The following is a 12,662-nucleotide window of genomic DNA, read 5'->3' as shown; positions in this document are numbered from 1 at the left end:
AGGGACTTGTTGGAGTGGTAACACAAAATGAGTTCCAAAAAGGTTGTCCTGGAGGAGAGGGAGGGATGTGAACTGGGAGTTCAAGCCCCCAGCTTGGTCTCTTAGGGGAGCTCCAGGGCCTTCCCAAGGCAGCTGATCTCTGGGATGAGCTGGGGCCACTGGAGCACCTGCATCCTTCTCTCTCTGGAGCACGTGGTGACTCAGCCTGTCCCCTCAGACACAGGCACAGGTTGCCCATCACCCTCCACAGGGAGCCCAGGCACCTGCCCAAGGATGGCCCTGGGCACCCCAGCAGGAAGAGCTGGGGCTGGTGGTCTCCAGGTCTGTGTCCCACCCTCAGCCCTGAGGGAACAATCCCTGCTGTGTGAGGGTTGCTGCATCCATCACCTGAGGCTGGAGCCCTCCAGGAGAGCCCCTTCTGGGGCTGCCCGTGGCTGTGCTGCCTCCCCCATGAGCTGTGTCCCCCTCCATGCTGCTCTGCCCCACTCCCACTGCAACGGAACAAACAGGAATTTCCTGGGGCTTGTCTCCCTAAAATTGTTCCGTTACCACCAGGAGGGAACACAGCCTTGCAGCTCTCCCAAAATCAGAGCAGAGAGGGACTCCTGGTTCTGGTGCTTCCTGAGGGACCCCCACAGAACTCTTGGGTGACATCACCCACCCACTGAGGACGGTCCAGAATCACTGTGTCCCCAGTGCTGTGAGCACCAGCACTCCCTGCTTTCAGCACCATCCCCTTGGAACCCCCAGCTCCATCCACAGCCGGGCTCCCACAGCAGCACCAGCCCTGGCACCAGGCAGGGGCTGGGTTCCAGCCGGGAGGTGCTGCTGGTTGGGGACTTCAGTCCCAGCTGGAGGCCCTGTGCCGGCTGGGGAGCCTGGTACTGGTGCTGGGAGGGTTTGGGACTGGCTGGAGGGGCTGCTGCTGGTGTGGGGGTCCTGCACTGGCTCGGGGGATGGGGGGGCAGCAGTGGCTGAGGGAGGTCCAGTATCGACTGGGGAGCTCCTGGGTGGGTGCAAGGAGTCTGATCCCGGCTGGCACTGGCCCGGGGCTCCGGTACCGTTCCGGGGGATGATGCGACCGGGAGCTCCGGCACCGCCCGGGGGGCTCTGCCGGCCCGGGGGTGATGCCAGCGGGGCTCCGCTGCTGCAGTGCCGCGGGTGCCAGCGGCGCTGCGGCAGCCGGGGCGGGGAGGGTGGAAGGGGCCGGTACCGGGGGCGGCGGGGCCGGGCGGGGCGGGGCGGGCCCGGGGCGGCGCTGCCGGTGCCGCTGCCGGCGCTGCCGGTGCCGGTCCGGTCCGGCGGGCCCGGGGCCGCGCGCGGGCGGGGCGGGGGCGGCGCTGCCGGCCCGGCCCGGGGCGGGGGGGCCGGACGGGACGGTGACGGTCCCCGGCGCGGCGGGCCCGGCGCGGCCGCTGGCGGAGCATGAGGGAGCCATGAGCCCGCTGCGGGGGTGGCTGCTGGCCGCGCTGCTCTCGCTCGCCCCGCGGGCAGGTAGGTCCGGACCCGCTCCCGCTCCGGCATCGCCCCGGTACCGGCCCCGCATCGCGCCCGCCGCGCTCCCGGCCCCGCATCGCCCCGCTCCGCTCCCGGCCCCGCCGCCGCCGCTGCGGCTTTTTCGCTGCATCGACACATTTTTCCGCAGCGCCGCCCCGCAGAGCCCCGGGAGGGGCCGGGCCCGCGATCCCCCCGCACCTGCCCGGCCCCGGCCCCGCAGCCCCGCGTCCCCACCCGGCCCCGGCCCCGCACCTGCTCCGGCCCCGCGCCCTCCGCCGCGCTGTCCCCGCAGCGGCCCCCGCCGTGTTTCCTCTCCGGAGGTGGCCGCAGAGCAGCCCCCATGTCCCCTTCAGGATGTGTCCCCATCTCGGCTTCTCCGTTCCCTGCATGTCCCATAGATGTCCTCATAGCAGCCCTGCACGTCCCCTTGGGTTGTGTCCCCATAGCGGCCGCCCCCCGTGTCCCTCGGCTGTCACCTCCAAAGGTGTCCCTGCACCAGTCCTGCTGTCCCCTCGTTGTGCCCCCTAGGGAGGTGTCCCCATACCGGTCTTCCATCTCCCATTCGGTGGTGTCCCCATCCCGGCCCTCTCTGTCCCCTGGGTGTCCCCTCTGAGATGTGTCCCCATTCCAGCCCCCCCTTTTCCCTGCATGTTCCCCCCAGGATATACTGCTCCCCCCAACCTATCCTCCAGGTATGATGGCATTTCTGAGCCCCCTCTCCCCTGCATGCGCCCCTCTGGGATGCATCACTTTATCAGCCACCTATGTCCCCTGTGTGTCCCCTCCAGGACATGCCACCGTATCTGAGACCTCCTGACTTCCCCATCCAGATGTATTCCCCTGCTGGTCACCCCCATCCCCTGGGCACCCCTCCCAGCCCGTGCTTGCTGGGTGTCCCCTCCGTGTCCCCCACCAGCGTGCCTGGGTGTTCCCCAGCTGTACATCCTGGGGCAATCCCTGTACCCACCCTCCGTGTTCCTGGACATCCCATGCAGGACACGAGTGTCCTCTTCTGGATGCAGTGCCACACTTGGGCCACCCCCTGAGCGTGTTCATCAACTCTGTCCCCTTGTGTTCCCACCCCTGCGTGTTCTCATCTCCCTGTCCCTCCTCATCCCCAGCCCTCCACGTCCCCCTTGTCTCCAGGCCCCTTTGTCTCTATCCTTCTCCTGCCAGGCCCCCGTGTCCCCAGCCCTCCCAGGGTGGCCGCGACCCTGTCCCCTGTCCCGCAGGTGCTGCCGCGCAGGCCGGAGCTCTGCCGCGGAGGCTCCCGCGGGCCGCATGGCAGGAAGGGCGGGTGGTGTCCCAAATCACCCACCCCAGCAGGCTGGTGGGGCAGAGCTCGGGAGGAGAAGTCCCAAAGCATCAGTTGGACACCAGGGTCAGGCATGAGCCCGGAGGAGAAGGAGGAGGAGGAGGAGGCGGAGGACCCGTAAGTGAACGACACCCCCAGCCGCTCCCTTCGCGGGCTCCCTGGCAGGGTCCCGGTGCCCGGGCAGCCGCCGTCGCTGGCCCAGCCACACCCCGGCGTGTGAGCGGGTGCCGCCAACCCCAACGGGAGCCCTCGTCCCCGCAGGGATCATTCCGCTGCCTGAAGGGACACTGACTTGTGCCGAAAAATCCCATTAAATCTGGGGACCAGTGGCGCGCGGGTGTTGGGAGAGATGAAACGGGAGCGGGCCGGTGGCGAGCGGGGCTCCCACGGGAACAGAGTCGTGGGTCCGGCAAGGACGGGTTCAGGCCCCCATGTCCCCCCCAGTGCCGTTCCCAGAGCACTCCCGGCCCCACGGGGTGACCTTCACCCATCGCGGGCTGTCCCGGCGTTTCGGGGGGCAGCACCCCGCCCCATCCTGCTCGGGGGAGTTGCGGTGTTGCCGCCGCGGGGGCCGGCGCCCATCGATCCCCGTCCGCGCCGGGTGAAGGCGAGATGAGGAGCTGCTCTCGCCGCAGAGGTGATTTACACCCGGCGTCGAGTGAAAGCGCCGGACGCCGGGCAGCGCCGCGCTGGCGGGGGGCCAGAGAGGTGTTAAACTCCGGTGTTGCGATGGGAGGGAGCAGCGGGATCGGGGGAATTCGGGGCTGGACCGGAGGCAGAGCCCCTCCGGCAGTGCTGCCGGGCCCCAGGGATGCGGTGGGGGCCCGGGACATCCCCTCCCTGTGATGACAGACGGCTCCTCATCCCTGCGTCCTCATCCCGAGCTGCGCCGGGTTCCAGCGAGGGGACAGGGCGTGTCAGGATGGGTTCGCTTTTGCTGTGTTTTCCCCCTGTGAAGCACCGGAGGGACCCGAGCCGGTGCCGGGCTCTCTCTCAGCCGTGCGCCGAGTTTGCGGGGTCTGAGGCCGCGCCGCAGCGCTCGGCTCCCGCTGCCGGCGGCAGGAATTAGGAATTAGGTCAGGAGCGGCGGCGCCGCAGGGCGGGAGGAGCGGCGGCTCGGCGGGGCTCTGGGGGACCCTGGGCACCCCCACCCAGCACGGCACCCGCGGAGGGGGAGATGGGGCGCAGGTGCCATCCCAGTGCTCCAGGGGTGATGGGTTTAAGAGAAAAAAAAAACCCTGTTTTTTCTTTATGCTGAATTTTTCGGTTAAAAAAAAAAAAAAAAAGTACATCTTCACAGGCTGCATATTTGGGTTGGGGTTTTAATTATTATTTTAGGTATGTTTTTTTGGGGGGGGCTGACGGCTCTGGCTGTCCTGCAGGGGCTGCACCTGGCACAGGTGAGCTTCATGGTGCGTGCCTTCGGCTCAGCCTTCACCCTCGATCTCCAGCTGAACCAGTGAGTGCCCCGGGGGTCCCGGCAGGGGAGCGACCAAGGGGCTGCTGGTGCCCCCCTGGATAGGGGAGTTGTGCAGAGCCGTCCCAGCGTTTGGGGCTGAGCCGGGGGGTGGAGCAGAGGGGAGAGGGACCCATGGGATGCCAAACTGGGGGGGGGGTCCCATGCTGGGGTGATTCCTTGTATATGGATGGTGGGTGGTCTCCCTCACCGGGGAGGTGCCCCGCTCATGGATCGCTTCTGTTGTCTCCCTCTTCCTCCTCTTCCTCCTCTTCCTCTCCACCCCACGGCCTCTCACACCCACCTGCTCCCGGCAGCCACCTCCTGGCCTCGCACTACGTTGAGCGGCACGTCGGCGCGGGCAGCAACAGCAGCCACAGCACGGTAAGATGAGTGCCAGGCTGTGCCAAGCCACGCAGTGCAAACCACGCTGTGCCAAACCACGCTGTGCCAAACCGTGCCATGCCATGCTGTGCCATACTGTGCCAGTGCAGGGGTTGCTGTGGCCAGTTCATAAACCTCACAAAAGCCCAGGAATGGCCCCCAACAGCTCAGCATCCCCCACCCTCTGCCCCTGCGTGCCCAGCCCCTGCCTGGGGGTGCTGCCGTGGTGCTCGGGGATGCTCCTCGAGCGGGGGATCCCCGCGTGGCGTGGGCACCACGCACACCCTGAGGGTGCCTGGCAATGAGCCCCAGAGCCCGAGCCTGCTGCGGCCCTGGCCGTGCGGGGCAGGGCGGGACCCGCGGCTCAGCCCGTCCCGCTCCGCAGGGCGCGGGGGAGCACTGCTACTACCAGGGCCGGATCCGGGGGCAGCCCCGCTCCTTCGCCGCTCTCTCCAGCTGCCAGGGCCTGCGGTGAGTACCCCACTGCCCGCAGGGGGCCGGGGGGCTGCACCCCTCTGCGCCCCGACACGGCCACCTCTGTTTGCAGCGGAGTCTTCTCGGACGGCCGAGCCACGTACCTGATCGAGCCCCAGGCGGGCGCCGAGCACGGGCAGGTGAGCGGTGCCGCTGCCTGAGCACCCCAAGGCGGCTTTTCGGGTCTGGCTGTGGCTGGGGGACAGCGATGCGGACGCGGGGACGTGGCAGTGCTCCCCTGCCACGCACGGCCGTGACACACCTCTCCCCGTGCCAGGGCCTTCGACCGCACATCGTGCAGCGCGTCCCCAGCTGCCCCCGACTGGGTAAGCCTCTCAAAGCTGCTCCTGGGGCTTTGTGGTCGTGGCCTCGTGTCCTGGTGTCCCATCTCCTCTGTCCCTTCCCTCCAGGCTGCCTCTTCCCTGCGCTGAGCCAGCGTGTCCCGGGTGGGACACCAAAGCTGCGGCGGAGGCGGCAGGTTAGTGGGGACACGGGGTACATAGGGTTACACAGGGTTAATGGGGACACGGGGTACACAGGGCTAATGGGGACAATGGGATACACAGGGTTAGTGGGGACAACGGGGTACACAGGGTTAGTGGGGACACGGGGTACACAGGGTTAGTGGGGACAATGGGATACACAGGGTTAGTGGGGACACGGGGTCACAGGGTTAGTGGGGACAACAGGGTACACAGGGTTAATGGGGACAATGGGATACACAGGGTTAGTGGGGACACGGGGATACACAGGGTTAGTGGGGACACCGGGGTTCACAGGGTTAATGGGGACAATGGGATACACAGGGTTAGTGGGGACAACGGGGTACTCGGGGCAGGGGACACAGGACGTGGGCAGGGGACAAGTGTACTTGACCCTGGTTGATTTCTGCCCGTTGCTGCGGGTGCAGCCAGGCTCAGCCGTGGGTGCTAAGGTCGTGTTTGCAGAGTTCCTGCAAGGGCACCCACTGGAAAACTGGCGGGCCTGCATCCCAAGAGCACCCAGTGGCTGTCCCCGCTCCCTGTACCCCAAACACGCCGCGAGGGGTCTGGAGCCCCATGCGGGTGCCGGTGCCAGCTCAGCCGCGGGTTCCCTGCAGGTCCGCCGAGCCCAGCACACGGTGCACAGCGAGACCAAGTACATCGAGCTGGCCGTGGTGAATGACCATCAGCTGGTGAGCGGGGGGTTCGGGGGGCTGGCAGGGCGGTGAGGGGTCGGGCTGCCCCCCCCCCCAATCCCAGCTGGCTCCTGGTGTGCCCCCAGTTCCTGCAGCTCCGCAAGTCCGTAGTTCTCACCAGCAACTTCGCCAAGTCCGTGGTCAACCTGGCTGACATGGTGAGGGGGGTCCCTGGAAGGAATTTGTCCCTGGGGGGGTTGTCCCTGGGAGGGTTAATCCCTGGCATCTGATGGGTTTGTCCCTTGGGGACTTCATTCCCCTTCATTCCCAAGGGATTTATGCCCAGTGGAATTGTTCTCTTATTCCTGGAGAGAGGGTTTATCCCCCATCTTGGTGGGTTTGTCCCTGGGGGGGGTTATCCTTGAGGGGACTGTTCCCACCAGCTGGATTTGTTCCCAGGGAGTTTGTCCTTAGTACCTGGTGGTTTATCCCGGGGGACTGATCCTCAGCACCTGCTGGGTTGGTCCCTTGTGTGTTTGGCCCCAGGGAGTTTGTCCCACTCTTGCTTTTTTTCTTTGCCACCTGCTGGGTTTGTCCCACCGGAGCTTTGTCCCTGGGGAATTGTGCCCGGTGTCTGATGTGTGCTCAGCCCCCGAAGTTGTCTACAGGGCTTTATCCCCAGTACCTGGTGGGTTTGTCCCTGGGAGGGTTCACGTCCCCCACACCGTCCCTTCGTCCCCACAGATCTACAAGGAGCAGCTCAACACGCGCATCGTGCTGGTGGCCATGGAGACATGGGCGGCCGAGGACCGGATCCGGATGGGACAAGACTCCCTGGAGACCCTGAACGAGTTTGTGAAGTACCGGCGCGAGGGGCTGGCGGAGCACAGCGACACCGTGCATCTCTTCTCGTGAGCGCTGCGGCCACGTGTGTCCCCGGGGCCGGGACCAGGTGCCCCGTCCCCACCATCCTCTCCCTCGCAGGGGTCGGACGTTCCAGAGCAGCCGCAGCGGCACCGCCTTTGTCGGGGGCATCTGCTCCGCTGGCCGCGCCGGCGGCGTCAACGAGGTGAGGGCTGGGACAGGGCTGGGACAGGGACGGGACAGGGCTGGGGACAGGGACGGGACAGGGACAGGGCGGGGACAGGGCTGGGACAGGGCTGCGGACAGGGCTGGGGACAGGACAGGGACAGAGCCAGGACAGGGCTGGGGACGGGGACAGGTCTGGGGACAGGGACGGGACAGGGCTGGGGACAGGGCTGGGACAGGGCTGCGGACAGGGCTGGGGACAGGACAGGGACAGAGCCAGGACAGGGCTGGGACAGGGCTGGGACATAGCCGAGGTCCCTGCGGTGACACCACGTCTCTCCCGCACAGTACGGCAACGTGGCGGCCATGGCGGTGACACTGGCACAGACACTGGGGCAGAACGTGGGCATGATGTGGAACAAGCACCGCACGGCCGCAGGTACGGGGCCCGGGGGACCATGGGGACATTCCGCAGTTCCACCGGGCTGGCGGAGGGACAGCCAGCACCGCCAGCCCTCTGCCCTCCTCTCCCCCAGGGGACTGCCGCTGTCCGGACGCGTGGCTGGGCTGTATCATGGAGGACACAGGGTGGGTGCCCGCTCGGGGTGGCACTGCCACATCCCCTCGTGTCACCGCTGCGGGGCATCGCCGAGGGTGCAGCCCGGGTTCGGGTGTCTGGCAGTGCCTCGGGCAAGGGCAGGGTGTGACAGTGTGACAGTGACCCCCTGCCACAGGTACTACCTCCCACGGAAGTTCTCCCGCTGCAGCATCGATGAGTACAACCAGTTCCTGCAGGACGGCGGCGGCAGCTGCCTCTTCAACAAACCCCTGAAGGTACCGGCCCCTCTGGGGGTCACTGTGGGGAGCGAGGCTCTGCACGTGGATTCCGGGATCCCTCGGGACTCGTGGTGTCCCCAGCCCCTGCCATGGCCAAAAAGTGCTGGTGCTGAACTCCCAGGGGGCAGGAGCCTCGTGCCCAGCAGCAGTTTGGGGGTGCTGCCATTCCCCGGGGATGTGATGCCCTGGTCGGGGGCTCACAGCAGCAGCTCGTGTGTGTGTGTGTGTGTGTGTGTGTGTGTGTGTGTGTGTGTGATGTTCCCCCCTCGGTCCCGGCAGCTCCTGGACCCTCCCGAGTGCGGCAATGGCTTCGTGGAGGCAGGCGAGGAGTGCGACTGCGGCTCGCTGGCGGTGAGCAGGGTCAGGGGCTGCTCCCCCCGTTCTGGGGGGCCGGGGGGCTGATGGCCGTGATTCCCGCTGCTGTCCTGGCAGGAGTGTGCGAGGAGTGGGGGAAACTGCTGCAAGAAGTGCACCCTGACCCACGACGCCATGTGCAGCGACGGGCTCTGCTGCAAGGGCTGCAAGGTGCGGGGCTGGGAGCATGCAGGGGGCTCAGGGGGGCCAGGGTCCAGCCGTGGACCCGATGTGGTCCTGTCCCATTGCTGATGAGCTGGGTTTGTGCCCCGGGCAGTACGAGCCACGTGGAGTGTCCTGCCGGGAGGCTGTGAACGAGTGTGACATCCCCGAGACCTGCACCGGGGATTCCAGCCAGGTGAGTGGGGCCGGGGGGACACGGTGGGACATGTTGTGGGGCCTTGTGGCCTCACCCAGCCTCTTTTCCCTGTCCCCACAGTGTCCCCCCAACCTCCACAAGCTGGATGGATACTTCTGTGAGAACGAGCAGGTGAGCTCAGCCCAGCCTGGTGGGTCAGCCTGGGGCTGGGCACATCCCACAGGCTCCAGCATCGGGGCTTGTGCGTGTTGGAAGTGCATTTGGGAGTGTCCAAGGCCCCGCTGGGCGGGGATGGAGCAGCCTGGTCTGGTGGAAGGTGTCCCTGCCCACGGGCTTTAGGGTCCCTCCCAACCCAAACCAGTCTGTGACCAGTCAGCGATCGCAGTGTGGGTTTTGGGGTGGGCAGGGGGCCCTGATCCCCCACTGCTGTCCCGTGGCTGTGCAGACATGTGGCTTCTGACCCCTGGGATCTGATCATGGACTGGGGCAGTGATCCTGGGACGAGGTGCGGGGAGCTCATTGTCCCTGCAGCACCTCCCTGAGCACGTGTGTGAGCCCCTCTCCAGCCTCACCACCCCTCCCCAGCCCCTGACCCTCCTCCGGACCCCTGACCCTCCTCCAGGGCCCCTGACCCCTCCCCAGCCCCTGACCCTCCTCCAGGGCCCCTGACCCTCCTCCAGGACCCCTGACCCCTCCCCAGCCCCTGACTCTCCCCTCCCTGCAGGGCCGATGCTACGGCGGGCGCTGCAAGACTCGGGACCGCCAGTGCAACGCGCTGTGGGGCCGCAGTGAGTGCTGGCCTGGGCGGGGCGGGGCGCAGCGGGTGACAAGCAGGTGACACTCGCTCTCTGCCAGGCTCGGCCGAGCGCTTCTGCTACGAGAAGCTGAACGTGGAGGGAACGGAGCGGGGGAACTGCGGGCGCGAGGGCCTGGGCTGGCTGCAGTGCAACAAGCAGTGAGTGACCCCTGTCCCCTCCCGGTGCCACCTGAGTGATCCCTGTCCCCTGTCCCCTGTCCCCCTCCCGGTGCCACCTGAGTGATCCCTGTCCCCTGTCCCCTGTCCCCTCCCGGTGCCACCTGAGTGACTCCTGTCCCCTGTCCCCTCCCGGTGCCACCTGAGTGATCCCTGTCCCCTGTCCCCTGTACCCCTCCCGGTGCCACCTGAGTGACCCCTGTCCCCTGTCCCGGTGCCACCTGAGTGACTCCTGTCCCCTGTCCCCTCCCGGTGCCACCTGAGTGATCCCTGTCCCCTGTCTCCTGTCCCCCTCCTGGTGCCACCTGAGTGTCCCCTGTCCCTCTCCCGGTGCCACCTGAGTGATCCCTGTCCCCTGTCCTGGTGCCACCTGAGTGTCCCCTGTGCCCTGTCCCCCTCCCGGTGCCACCTGAGTGTCCCCTGTGCCCTGTCCCCCTCCCGGTGCCACCTGCCGTCCTGGTGACACCCCCGCTGCCTTGAAGGGACGTCCTGTGCGGCTTCCTCCTCTGCGCCAACATCTCGGGCTCTCCGCGCGTGGGGGAGCTCAGCGGGGAGATCGCCACCACCACCTTCTACCACCAGAACCGCTACGTGGACTGCAGGTAACGGCGCCGCCACGGCCCCGCCGCGGCCGCGGCGCCCGGGGGTCCCGGTGCCACCCGCTGCGGCTGTCCTGGCGCAGGGGCGGCCACGTGCAGCTGGTGGATGGCTCGGACCTGAGCTACGTGGAGGACGGGACGCCCTGCGGGCCCGGAATGCTCTGTCTCGACCGCAAATGCCTTCCAGCCACCGCCTTTAACTTCAGCTCCTGCCCCGGCAGCTGGGACGGGAAGATCTGCTTCGACCACGGGGTGAGGGGCGCGGCGGGGACAGGGGGACACCGGGGGCTGTGACAATCGCGGGGGGTGACGCCGTCCTCTCGCAGGTTTGCAGCAACGAGGGGAAGTGCATCTGCCGGGCGGAGTGGACGGGGAAGGACTGCAGCGTCTACGACCCCATCCCCGAGCCGAAGCCGACGGGGGAGACGGAGCGATACAAGGGTCCGTGTGCCCGCGGGGCTCCCTGCTGTCCCCAGGCCGCACAGGCTGGGCTGTCCCGCTCTGTCCCCTGCCACTGCGGGGCTCCAGAGTGTCCCATGGCTGGGTTTGTCCCTCCCCTCCCGGGTCCCCACAGCCCTGGGTCATCCCTGGGGCTGTGTCCCCGTGTCCCCGCATCCCGTCCCCACTGAGGTGTGTTCCTGTGGCTGGGTTTGCCTCCCTCCCAGGTCCCCGCAGCACTGGCACTGCCCTGGGGCTGTGTCCTGGTGTCTCCCTGTCCCCTCCCCACTGACATGTTCCCTGTGGCTGGGTTTGTCCCCTTCCCGAGTCCCCATGGCGCTGGGGCATCCCTGGGGCTGTGTCCCCATGTCCCCACGCCCTCTTCCCACTGACGTGTGACCCTGTCCCCTCCTCCCTGTCCCGTCTGTCACAGGTCCCAGTGGCACCAATATCATTATCGGCTCCATCGCGGGGGCCGTGCTGGTGGCTGCCATCGTCCTAGGGGGGACAGGCTGGGGATTTAAGTAAGCAGCCACCGCATGGCTCGTCCCCTCTGCTGCTGTCACCGGCCACGTCCCCTCTGCACACCGTCACCGCGCCAGGGCCAGGCCGTGCCCTGCTGGGGCACTGCCAGTCCCCCCGGCTGGGCATCCCCTGCCATGTGGCCTCTGGTCCCCTTGGCCCTGCCTGGTCCCCTGAACCTGCCTGGCCCCTTGTCCCAGCCCCTGCCTGACCCCTGGTCCTGCCTGCCCTGCCTGCATGTGGCGTTGGGTTGTCACTGTCACCCGGACCCGTGGCCGTGTCCGTCCCCAAGCATGGGGTGCTGGGGCGGGGGCTGTGTCGGTGCCCCCCGTGTGTGCTCCTGCCTGGCACTGGGACACTGCTGCTGCCTGTGGGCCCAGGGACACTGGGGTGGGGGGGACGCGCCAGTGGGGACAGCAGGGACACGGGGGTGGCACTAATGCTCCTCTCCTCTCCCCCTGCCACCCCCCCAAGGAACATCCGCCGAGGAAGGTACGACCCGGCGCAGCAGGGAGTGTAACCGTGTCCCCCCCATCGTCTCGTCACCGTCCCTGTCACCGTCACCGTCACCGTCCGGCAGCCTGACGGCGTGGGAGCCCCCGGGCCCGTCTGTCCGTGTGCTGTGTGTCCGGCCGTGCTGTCTCCATCTCTGTGCCCCCACGGCTGAAGGGGAGCGGCGGCTGGGGGGGCCTGGCAGCAGCCCCCCCCCCGGTGCTGGCTCATTTCAGCTCAGTGTCCCCCCATGTGTCACCCCCCTGTCACAGCCCCCCACTAAACGCACCCCACTTCTGTGTTGCAGGTCCGGGGGGGCCTGAGCGGGGCCGCTCTGCCCCACCCCCCCAGCACCTCATTAACAGCAATTAAAAGGGGCGGCGCTGCCGAGGGTCCAGCCGAGGAGGAGAGTGGGGGGGGGGCACCCGGGAGCGCTCCCCGGCCCCCCCGCACGGCCACGAATGTACGGGGACCCCCGGGCCCCCCCCCGGGCCCCCCCGGACCCCCGGGCTGGCGGCGCTCGGCACTGGATGGATGAATGAATGAGTGAATGAGTGAATGAATGAATGAATGTACCCGCGGGGCCACTGCCCTCTGCCCTCCAGCAGCATCTTCCAGCCAGGGGCCTGGGACCCCAAGAGGCAGGCCCGTGTGCCCCAGGACAAGGCCAGTGTCCCCAGGACGAGGCCAGTAATTCCCAGTACCAGGCCAGTAATTCCCAGTACCAGGCCAGTAATTCCCAGTACCGGGCCAGTGCCCTTTCCCAGTTCAGGGCCTGGAGTTGTGTTCCCCCCTCCCCAGATGCCTGGGCTGGGTCCCACGGGGGCCAAGTCCTGCACCCCAGATGTGCCTCCCT

The 12,662-nt window shown here is 67.5% G+C and overlaps 1 protein-coding gene across 2 annotated transcripts; it reads left to right on the top strand.

Moving 5' to 3' along the window:
• Nucleotides 1-1,349: 1,349 nt before the first annotated feature.
• Nucleotides 1,350-12,324, top strand: ADAM11 (ADAM metallopeptidase domain 11). 2 transcript variants are annotated; one of them, XM_056512088.1, is made up of 27 exons: nt 1,350-1,494; nt 2,730-2,929; nt 4,195-4,271; nt 4,586-4,652; nt 5,038-5,123; nt 5,200-5,266; nt 5,404-5,452; nt 5,537-5,604; nt 6,226-6,300; nt 6,390-6,461; nt 6,988-7,154; nt 7,228-7,312; nt 7,621-7,711; nt 7,809-7,860; nt 8,007-8,106; nt 8,389-8,460; nt 8,542-8,634; nt 8,741-8,821; nt 8,903-8,953; nt 9,507-9,570; nt 9,638-9,737; nt 10,238-10,357; nt 10,438-10,606; nt 10,681-10,795; nt 11,226-11,316; nt 11,789-11,806; nt 12,114-12,324. In XM_056512088.1, exons 1-27 carry the CDS (start codon nt 1,437-1,439, stop codon nt 12,127-12,129), a joined length of 2,304 nt encoding a protein of 767 aa, XP_056368063.1. In that variant the 5' UTR covers nt 1,350-1,436; the 3' UTR covers nt 12,130-12,324. The 2 variants fall into 2 exon arrangements, with proteins under 2 accessions (XP_056368063.1, XP_056368062.1); XM_056512087.1 differs by having other exon boundaries at nt 1,351-1,494; nt 11,789-12,324.
• The last annotated feature ends 338 nt before the right edge of the window (nt 12,325-12,662 follow it).

Source organism: Oenanthe melanoleuca, chromosome 27 (assembly GCF_029582105.1).
Source record: "Oenanthe melanoleuca isolate GR-GAL-2019-014 chromosome 27, OMel1.0, whole genome shotgun sequence".
NCBI lineage: Eukaryota > Metazoa > Chordata > Aves > Passeriformes > Muscicapidae > Oenanthe > Oenanthe melanoleuca.
This window is presented reverse-complemented; position numbering and strand designations above follow the sequence as displayed.